General features: G+C 36.0%; 1 protein-coding gene across 2 annotated transcripts in view; it reads right to left on the bottom strand.

Annotated features, from left to right (window-relative positions):
- Positions 1 to 366: 366 nt before the first annotated feature.
- Positions 367 to 11,246, bottom strand: part of LOC131983711 (ral guanine nucleotide dissociation stimulator-like 1) — a 27,681-nt gene continuing 16,801 nt past the window's right edge. For both annotated transcript variants that reach the window (XM_059348489.1, XM_059348490.1), the window contains exons 13-17: positions 10,560 to 10,649; positions 8,595 to 8,724; positions 6,932 to 7,258; positions 3,792 to 3,906; positions 367 to 2,518 (exon numbers count right to left, since the gene is read on the bottom strand). In XM_059348489.1, the coding sequence (XP_059204472.1) occupies positions 2,370 to 2,518; positions 3,792 to 3,906; positions 6,932 to 7,258; positions 8,595 to 8,724; positions 10,560 to 10,649 (811 nt within the window). In that variant the 3' untranslated portion in view covers positions 367 to 2,369. The remainder of the gene's footprint in view (positions 2,519 to 3,791; positions 3,907 to 6,931; positions 7,259 to 8,594; positions 8,725 to 10,559; positions 10,650 to 11,246) is intronic.

The raw sequence follows: 11,246 nt of genomic DNA, 5'->3' as shown, positions 1-11,246 counted from the left end.
GCTCAAGCCTGGGTGGCTGTGTTTTGTTCTGCTGTACCACTGTCTGATGTGTTTTTGTCATTGTGTTAAAGCTTTATACTCTTTGGACTTACTACTTTTGGGGTTAGGTATAGGAATCAGGTAGAAATAGGAATTATTATACAGGAGATAAATATCCTGTATTTTATTAAAGGCTTTTGGAGTTATCCTTTTTACAAGATCATGTTTTGCTGTATATTATGATTTGGAATTTTCATTTGGATTTTAAAATGATTTCTAAAATAAATAAATAAAAAATCACACATTTCCCATACATTTCCTTATAGCAGAAAAACTAACCCCACTACTGGCTACATTAGGTGTAATAGCATAAACCAGTCAGACAAATAGGACAGAAAAGTGTTTATTAGGAAGTCATCAATACAGTGTGGAAATACATATTGATCCAATTTTATTGTATTTTTTATTGAACTGGTAATTCCATTTTGTTTTAAACTGTAACATTCTCTTCATTAATCCCAAGAGTGTACAAAAAGTGTTTAGCGTTTCAAAGATGTGTGCAGAGAGTGTAGACTGAAGAGGTGAGTGAGACGTCGGTTTCTTTCCTCGACAGCTTCCTCGACCTTTCAGCAAGGCTCTGGACTCCCACACACACCAGGGGGATTCAGAGTGATAAAAACTTGTGATTTCACCGTACAGTGTGTAATTTATCCTCTTTGCAAATACTCCCTAGAGCGTTCACTGCATGAAATATGATCATTATCAGCTATGTCACAAGAGTCTTTGTGTCAGTTGACGTCATTGAAATGATTACATCTAAACTCCTCCAAAAGCTTTAAATCAAGCCATTTAAGCACCAGTTACATCCAGGCTTCACAAGTCTGAACCAAATTAATTACATACAATTTAAGTAAAAAAAAAAAAAACCTCATTCTTAAAATTTAAAATAATCTTATTGTCATTTTAAATATTCATCAGGAAATAAGACATCTCTAAAATTAAAGCAGTTTAAAACTAAAGTCTGTTTTGATATTTTTTCTAATGTTCCTACCAGACAAGAGACAACTTAAAAACCACACTGCAAAAAAGGGGTTTCTAAAAACAAGATAAATTATCTAACTAAATCTAAATTCTAAATCTAAAGTTTTTTTATTTTTTATCTTGGTAAGAAACAAATAATTAGCATTTAATTTATCTTGTTTTAAGAGTTAATTTCTCATTTTAAGCGTACAACACGCTCATTTCTAGATTTAATAATCTTAATTTAAGAAATATTGTCAAGTGAAATTATAAATAAATTAGATAAATTATGTAACACTTCTAAATCTAAAGTTTTTTTTATCTTGGTAAGAAACAAATAATTGTCAGTGCACTCTGCTCGGGCCAGTTCATCGCTGCTTGCAGCTTTAATTCATCTTGTTTTAAGAGTTAATTTCTTATTTTAAGCATACAACATGCTTATTTCTAGATTTAATAATCTTAATTTAAGAAATCATGTCCAGTTAAATTATCTGTCCATGCAGCAAGATCATTTCCCTCAGATTTAGTGTTTTATCTTGTTTTTAGACAGACCTTTTTTGCAGTGAACAGAGTGAGTCATCACAACGTGAAAATCAAACAAAGGTGCGATTAAAGTGAACCAGGGTGCAAATAAATACATTACATTAGAAAAAAGATCAAAACTTCATTGCACTGACTAACACTGAAAGCACACACAACCCTATCTCATCGAGATAGAGATTTGTACATCCTGTCCATCAAAGTCTCTGCTGCTGCCATGGTTACCCCGGCTCAGGAATGCCATCCTTCCAGTCGGGGCTGCTAGCGTCACACGATGAGTATCACAGCAACGCCGCAGGAGCAGAAACTCCCCGGTTACATGGCGATCTGTGGCGAGAACCCTCCCACACTCGTCAGATGGCACGGCACGCTGGGTGATCTCATCTCGAGTGTCTGACAACCTGCTGAGGGGCGTCAGGAGTTCATTATCAGCTGCACGTCCTTCACACTGCAGCTGACAGACATTCCCTTTTTATCACAGGATATTAATGGCAGCCAGCTGTGTTGGGAGCTGGCCAGGCATATCTAAATGTTCATGTATGGGGCACGTGTTGACGTCTAACATCAGTCTCAGAGCTGGAGTCAACCACTTGCTCCCATGCACTTAAAGCATGTGAGAATTTGGGATAAAGTCAAGGAATGGGTTCTTTTTGTAGGATTCACATCTATTTTATTATGACAGGAAATAAAAGCATGTCTGATCCAGATGTTTCTTTAGGCTCCAACCGTTTCTGTTCTTCTTCATAAAGTGCTTTTGCGTCATCTTGTCAGTAATCATAACATTTTCAAGACAGAGTCCAGTGAGCTCATCCAGGTTCAGGGTTTGTAGACTAGAGCTGTTTCTTTGTGTAGCGCCCCAGACTGGACGTGGCCTTCAGCGGTTTCTTCTGGCCTTTGGAGAACTGCCGCAAAACAAAGTCAAAGTTTGCCGTTGTGGACATGGCGTAGAAAACGTTGGCTTTGTCCGGTATGAGCAGCTCTGAGAAGAGAAAAAAAGAGAAATTATCAGTAAAGGCGTTGTAGAACCTGATAATGTAAAAAAATATACACTTGAGTCCACTGAAAATGTAATAAAATCTGATAATGTAATAACTTCCCGATAATGTAATAAAAATCTGCAATTGAGTCCATTGAAAATGTAATAAAACCTGATAATGTAATAACTTCCCGATAATGTAATAAAAATCTGCACTTGAGTCCATTGAAAATGTAATACAACCTGTAATAAAACCTGATAGATGTAATAACTTCCCAATAATGTAATAAAGTGCATTTCCCAATAATGTAATACACTATTTACCAATAATGTAATAAAGTATAACATTAATGGAAAGTTATTACATTACCAGGTTTTACTACATTTTCAATGGACTCAAGTGCAGATTTTTATTACATTATCGGAGTTATTACATTATCGGGAATTTATTACATTATCAGGTTCTACAGGGGTGTTTTCTTTTTTATCAGTAGCATTATTTTCACGATGCAAAAAAAGTGTGTCTAAAAACAAGATAAAAACACTAAATCTGAGGGAAATGATCTTGCTGCATGGACAGATAATTTCACCTCAGAAGATTTCTTAGATTAAGATTATTAAATCTAGAAATAAGCAAGTGGTACGCTTAAAATAAGAAATGAACTCTTAAAACAAGATCAATTAAAGCTGCAAGCAGCGATGAACTGGCCCGAGCAGAGTGACCTGACAATTATTTGTTTCTTACCAAGATAAAAAACAACAACTTTAGATTTAGAAGTGTTACATAAAGTTTAGGTAATTTCTCATTTTAAGTGTTCAACATGCTCATTTCTAGATTAATAATCTTAATTTAAGAAATCTTGTCAAGTGAAATTATCTGTCCATGCAGCAAGATCATTTCCCTCAGATTTAGTGTTTTTATCTTGTTTTTACACATTTTTTGCAGTGCAGAAGATGTGGGTCAGAATAACAAGAAAAACATTCTGCAAAATGCGATTAAATTCAGTAGTATCTTTTTAGCATCCTGCATATATGAAATATAAAACATATTCTGTTTTGTTTAACACTTTTTACTGCAAAATTCCATATGTTAATATGGTTTTAAGTTAATTTCTCATTTTAAGTGTTCAACATGCTTATTTCTAGATCTAATAATCTTAATTTATCTGTTATATGCAGCAAGATCATTTCCCTCAGATTTAGTGTTTTTATCTTGTTTTTAGACACACCTTTTCTGCAGTGCAACTATTCTTTATGTAATAATGAGTTATCTGACCTCTGTCCTGGGAGATGACCTGGCTCAGGCTGAAGTCCTGCCAGTTCATGTGCTCCAGGTGATGCTTCTCCAGTGCCCTCTGAATCACCTGGGCAGTTTTGTCCTGACTGGTCAACTGTGAAAGACAAACAGTTTCTGTGTTATATAAAGTCAATTGCAATGTTGCACTTTGACCAATCACAGTCAAAATCAAAGTGAACTTCATCGTCAACCATACAATGCAACAGGTTACACAGAGGACTGAAATTGAATTTCCCCATACTCCAAATGTGCAAGTAGAATACTGCCCTACAAAGTCTAACTGCAGTAACTACTCAAAGGGTAAAACTGAGAAAAACTGCTTTAAAGTTTTTTTTGTGTTTTTTAACTGGCCAACCAAATGCGTTATAGGTAGGTAAGTGATATTGTGACATTTATTTCTATGTGTTGATGATGTAATTTTTATGCTCAAAAGATATATTTGACCTTTGACCCCAAAAATGTAGTTACTGCACTCTGGTTTTGCTGAAGGTGCTAATAGTAAAAACAGAGTGCAGTAACTATAATGTTGGTGTCTTCTTTCAGCTTTTATATTTTTTTTTTTAGTGAATAAACATTTTCAAATAGATTTTGTTATGAGTGTATTTAAAAGTGTTTAACAACTATATTTAAAGATTTGTGTATTTTAGACCCAATATTATAAAGTAATGTTATATTTTAGTCTTAATATAAATGTATCACCTTTTTTTTTTAACGTAATCACTATCTAGATCAGAGGTGTCAAACTCTGGCCCAGTATAATTATATTTGGCCCGCGAGGAAATACCAAATGACAACCAGAGCTGGCCCACCGGTATTATACAGCACAAATAATACTACAAATCCCAGAATGCTCTGCTCGTGTTTTGGCTTGAACACAGTAGATCAGTGTATAGCAAACTGAGCAACAATTAAAGTTGTCTTTATGCACTTTTTCTTTTTCTTCAAGGCATGGGCTTGAATGGTTGCACATTCATTGAAGGATATTATTATTAGTCATTTGGTTTATTCTTGTTATTTTATTCTTACATTTATTTTTAGCCTGTGGAAAAAGATTACTGTTAAATTTAAATTTAAAGAAGGCCGCATATAAAATAAAGGGACATACGATTTTTATTTAAATTTTACTTAAGAAATTAATGCCATTGATGTGTTTGTTTGTTTTATTTGATATTCGATTTTGCATGTTTGCAATATTAAGTTATATCAAGCTTTGCTTGTTCCATTTCGTTTGAACTTGTTTAGGTCAATGTTTTCAATAAATATCAATGTTGGCCCACGACTTTGTCCAAGTTTTAAATTTTGGCCCACTGTGTATTTGAGTTTGACACCCCTGATCTAGATGATAATTCCCCTATCAAATAAACGTATAATTTCTATTATTCTTGTCTTCACTATTCAACACAATGGAGAAATACAAGGCTACAATGTCTCAGTCAAAGTGAACCCCAGTTACTACAATTTTTATATCATTATTTCTCTGAATTAAAGCAAAACTGAAATCTAAAACTTTGTCACAAGATAAAACAGACATAAAGGAGTTAATTTTTAGTTATAACTCAATTTCGACCAAAAATGTAGTTAAAGCAGTTAGGCTTGGTAGGGCAGAATACAACACAACATATAATATACAACAATAAAGTGCAAACAGCAACAACGGACACAACATATGCAGACAAACAAGGGACCTATAAGTTATATAAAGAAAATAAACAGTGTGCCAGAGTGGAGTCAAATCTTGAGGTGAGATATTGAGGCGCTACGATGAAGATGCAATGTAGAAAAGTGCAACATGCAGACCTCCATGGAGATGCAATTGTAAACATGTATGATATTGTGCATACCATGTGTTGGTGCACCTGCTAGATGTTTGGCTGTGTGAGCAAACTTGTCAACCTGCAAATTTGTGATCAGGAGTAACATAGCTAAATCATAACAAATGCTCATGTGCACCTGTTTGTATTTAAGGCGGCGATGTTACAACTTATAAAACTTATAAAACTTGTAAATAGAATTCACAAACAATATTTGCATCTTCACATTGTGAATTTTTCAGTGACTGAGAAGGAAAAGATGATGAAGTTGTGTGGAAAAACCGTATAAGAAGCAAAACCTCCTCTCGTTGCATTCTCTGTTTGCAGTTTCTCCATTGTGAGGATTTAGATCTTTCCTCAGTTTTATATTATCGTAAACTGAATATCTTTGGAAACTCTTTCTGTTAACCCTTTTTCTCCTGTTTTTTGCTTAGTGAGGAAGCTCAGTATTGTCTGTTTTGTTCGTTAGATATAGCTGAATCTTATTTTCCAGTTAGTGGTTGACTATTGTTTGGTATTTTGGCCTTGGAGACCCTGATTATTTAGTTGCTTTCTCTTTTTCTGTGGTGTTTGGTTGATTTACCTCTATCTATTCATTTGCATGTAAATAAACAATTAATATTCACTGCACTTTCTGTATCATGCACTGTTTCAGTTTTTTTTATTTAAAATTGTATGAATATAAATGTATAATTATGTTATTTATATAATAATAAAGCATCAGCTACCTGATCCAGCTATTTTTGTCAGTATCGACCTGATATCTGATATCAGTATCAATCCCTACTATATTACAGATGCATTATATTTAGTTTAGTTCCAGAAAAAAAGAAAAACGATATTTGCCTAAATTTTGCACCATGATTATATTCAATGTTTTACTTTGGGTATTTTCAGGGCTACAATTAATGCTGGCTTACAAGTAGGACAGAAAAGTGTTTATTAGGAAGTCATCAATACAGTGTGGAAACACATATTTAATCTGATTTTGTTTTGTTTGTTTGATTTAGCTGAATCTTATTTTCCAGTTAGTGGTTGACTATTGTTTGGTACTTTGGCCTTGGAGACCCTGATGATTTAGTTGCTTCCTCTTTTTCTGTGGTGTTTGGTTGGTTTACCTCTGTCTATTCATTTGCATGTAAATAAATATGATCATTGTTAAAAGAGTCCCATTTTTCTGCCTAGTTTTGGGTTTATTCTGTATGTTACTTCCTGTGTCTCCTAGACATCAAACTTTCGTCGTAACAGCATCTTTGCACTATTTTTTTTACATTACAGAAGATCTAATATTATAAAATCAGTACTTACCAGGATGCTTTTGTACATGTTGCCGTTGTTTTGGCCCAGGTCCACGCTGACCCGGACTATACAGGAGTCAGCCACCTGACGGTTGTACAGGGGCAGGGAGGTCATGGACACAGATCGCTTGTGGTGGGAGGCCAGAGTGGGCTTCGGCCGAGCGCCGCCACAGGACGAGGCTGGAGAGCTGAGATCCGTCTGACAGTCAGAGGAGGAGCTGGACAGAGTGGGGGAGTCGGGGGAGGAGACCGCGGAGGAGCACGGGGAGGACGATGACGAGCAAGACAAGGAGGAAGAGAAGGACTCAGAAACGTTGTTGCAAGAGCTGTGAAAGCACTGTGGAGGAGACGAGAGACAAAATATAAGAGAGTGCCCAAAGAATTTGTACTTTCTTTTTTCATTGCTTTTAAAGAAAAACAAGTACAGCAGTCCGATAAAAGTAAAAGGTACATTAATGGGGCAGATAAACAGAAGGATTGTGCATTTTATGATTAAAGCGTCACTTTCGGTATGCTTGTAGCCAAAGACATATCGGAAAAAATTAGATGTGGAGGCACGGAAAATTTTCAATATGGCGGCCATTGGAAAATGACTAAAAAAAAGACACAAAATGAAACAAGATCACTAAAAGACACAAAATGACTAAAAAAAGACACAAAATGACTTAAAAAAGGCACAAAATGACACGACAAAAACAGACACAAAATGACTAAAAAAAGACACAAAATGACTAAAAAAAGACACAAAATGACCATCTTGAAAATAGCCGTCGTATTGAAAATTTGTCGTACTTAATTTTGTTCTATACGTCTTTGGCTACAAGTGTACCAAATTTGATGCTTTTATCATAAAATGCACACTCCTTATATCATTTCTAGCTAAGCTGCCCCACTACATTGCAATTCAATTAAAAAATAAATAAATGAATAAATTAAAAATAAATAAATAAATGGGGGAAAAAAAGGGACCAGGCGGCGATCCCCTTCCCTCCAACTTGGATCTCTATGAAACTCTTACAGGACATGAGAGGCCATGTTTTAACAAGAGATACAAATAAAAATATTGATTACAGTAATTCCTTGATCTTATCTTATGTTTGCCATGCTAGGATAGTATCAGCTCCAGCACCGAGCATTCTTGCCACTGAAAGCTCCATATTTATGATGTCAATGCATGTGTTAATCCAATGGGGCTTGGTGACTGTATGTGGAGGTTTCCAGTGTAAAGCCAGCATCTTTTTGGCAGCAGTGATGCCCGTTAGGAGAATAGGTCTTTTCAAAGACTTTTTAGTTCCTAGAGTTGATTGCTATGCAGAGAAGTGCAGTGAGAACCGTGCACCATTACACAAACCATACTCCAACCCAGTAAGGACCTGACCCATTTAAATTCTTCCTGTTAAGGGCTCACTCTAGTTTCAATGGCCGTTTAAAGAGGATCTTTTCAGAAGGGAGATTATGCAAGTTTCCCAGAATTCAAAGCCAATGAGTGCATTTTACATCGTATTAGAAACGCTTCAGGGTTTGTTTGCCTGCTTAAAACGAAACGATTGTTTGTGAAGTGTAAATAGTTGATGTTGTGCTGAACACAGAGGCCCATTAGAGGAAGGCCCAGCAGGACAAACAGAGACACCACTGTGGACAGAGAACAATGAGGCACACAAACAGCTGTTTACCTGCAGTCTGATGGAGCAGGCTGAGTTTGGGGAGGAGAGATCCTCCATCTCCGATCCACTGGATCCAGAAGATGAGACGCTGATCTGGTCCGCAGGGACTTTTTTAAAGCCATCGCTCACTGTCAAGAGACTGAAGACAGATTCCATTTGAGCTTGTATCTGAGAGAAATCTCATTATATAATTATAATTTACTGTTTTTATATATGCTTATATAATATTAAAGAATTTATTGCAACAACTCAAGACAATCGATTCCTTCCATGTGGTGGTAATGCAAATACAGTTTGTGAATAGGGATGGGTACCTTTCACATTTGAACCGATACGGTGCAGATACCCGGTACCTGGGAATCGGTACCGGTACTCAACGGTACCAATTTTCGGTACTTTTGCGTTTGTTTATGTGGTAATAAATGTTAATTTGTTTAATAATAAATCTAATTTTTTCAATTCAACATATTCATTTCTCAAAATATAAACTTTAAAAAATATATCAAAACAATATAAAATCCAGGATGAGCAGTGCTTTATTGTTGAGTGAACGTGCATTTTGTAACATGAAAGTTGCAGTGTTATCAAAGAATGCAGAGGAGCGCTCTCTGGCAAGTGCACGGAGAAGAAAAAAGAAAGGTTGCAAGTGCACGTGTGATTTGTTGTGATGACGTCGTAGCTGTGCGGCGCAGCACCGGTCAGACAGTATGGTGGGCATGGTTGGAATAAACAAAGTTGAGTCGGGCTGCTCTGTGCACATATCGAGGATGACGCAGGAGTCTGAGGGATTTAATTTCAGCGAGGCAGTTTGGAGTAAAGCGGCAGGTAATATTCCTGAGTTGAAGAGCGGAGTATTAGCAGAGGACCAGAGATGCAGCAGCTAGCTGCTAGCTGCTAATGACTGGTCTACAGAAGAATGGAGAGAGCAAACGGAGTAAGGAAGGTCCAATCTGGAGGCAGACGAAGGCCAAGCCCGGGTAGAGACATTGGAGAGATAGTAGCTTGCGGCTAGCAGGCCGAGAGCCGGGCTGTTCGTCTATGCGCCGGGTTGGAAGAGGGCAGCAGCTAGTGGCTAGTGGCCGCGGTGAGCAGACAGGACCAGACGAGGAGGTAAATAAAAAAATAAAAAATAGTGCGATCGTCAGCACGCTTGTTAATCAAAGACGTTAAATGAAAACAGGTTGAAATCAATGATCAGTTTAAAGTTAATGCCGTTTAGGTACCGAAACATGGTACCGTTTGATTTTACATGAATCGGTACTCGGTAGTACCGACGGAATTCGGTCGGTACCTATAAAAGTACCGAATTCGGTACCCATCCCTATTTGTGAATGCTGTGATTTCAAGTGTTGTGTGCAGCAAGGTTATTAGAGTTAACGAAAAGTAACGAAATAACTAAAACTAGATTTGAAAAAACATTTTCGATAACTGAAATAAAAATAAAAACGAGACTTTAAAAAAAAAAACGATAACTAACTAACAAACCTAACAAAACTAACTAAAACTAACTAAAATTATAGTGAAAAAGTCCTTTGTTTTCGTCTTTGTCAACTTTTTTCATACGTAAACCTTTTTGGTTGATATGAAATCTATTTCAACTGGTTTTATGACTTAATAAACTTATTGGATCAGACAAAGGAAATAAAGGAACATTTATTGTGACTTTTTTAAATCTGGCACCCAACAAATACCCCATTACAAAAAACTAACACTAAAACTAATAAAAACTAAACAAAAACTAAGCATTTTCCAAAAAATAAAAACTAATTAAAACTAGCAAACTCACTCTAAAAACTCATAAACTCAACTAACTGAATTTGAGATAATAAAAAAAATAAAAAAATTAAAACTAAAACTAATGAAAAAACAAAACTATTATAACCTTGTTGTGCAGGTGTGTGTGCACAGTGACATGTGCATGTACTGTGTGTGTTTGAACATTCAAATCAGACCACAGCACCACACAGTACTCACGAGGAGAGTTTCTTTGTGAGTGTACGGTGGCTCCAGGGAGTCGGAGAACACAAGTCCACAGGAGGTTCCAGCTGCCTCGACAGTTCATAGCTGGAAGAAAAAACAAAACAGAAATGAGAACTGCAGTGCTGCCTGTACTGAGGAAAACTTTCTATTTGTTACTGAGTTTTCAGTCTACAGGCTTTAACGTTCTCAAGAGTACTTTTTTGGCGAATTATACAGAGGTGTACTTTCCTTCTAAATGGACATTAGTACTGCGGTTGTAGGTTTCTAATATACAAATTGTGTGGTTAGTTATTTTTCCATACGTAGCTGCCATGGTAATCATATTTCTTTATTTTTCTTAATTTATTTATTCATTTATTTATTTATTTATTTGGGGGGGAGGGGGGAGGTTTCTGTTGCTAGTAGACTTCTTTTCATCTGTTTAGACTACATTTTATGAACTACACTTACCATGAGCTGCATCACTAACAGGCAAGTATTCAGATCCCTTACTTAAGTATAAGTAATAATACTACAATGTCAAGTTACTCCACTACAAGTAAAAGTCCTGCATTCAAAACTTACAGAGGCAAAGTACAAAAGTTTCAGCATCGAAATGTACTTAAAGTATCAAAAGTAAAAATACTCATTATGCAGAATGTCCACACTAATTAAATAAAAATGTCTAATCACTTAAAATTG

The sequence above is a fragment of the Centropristis striata genome, chromosome 13, assembly GCF_030273125.1.
Source record: "Centropristis striata isolate RG_2023a ecotype Rhode Island chromosome 13, C.striata_1.0, whole genome shotgun sequence".
Taxonomy (NCBI): Eukaryota; Metazoa; Chordata; class Actinopteri; order Perciformes; family Serranidae; genus Centropristis; species Centropristis striata.
Note: the sequence above shows the minus strand (reverse complement) of the source record. Positions and strands in the feature narration are given on the sequence as shown.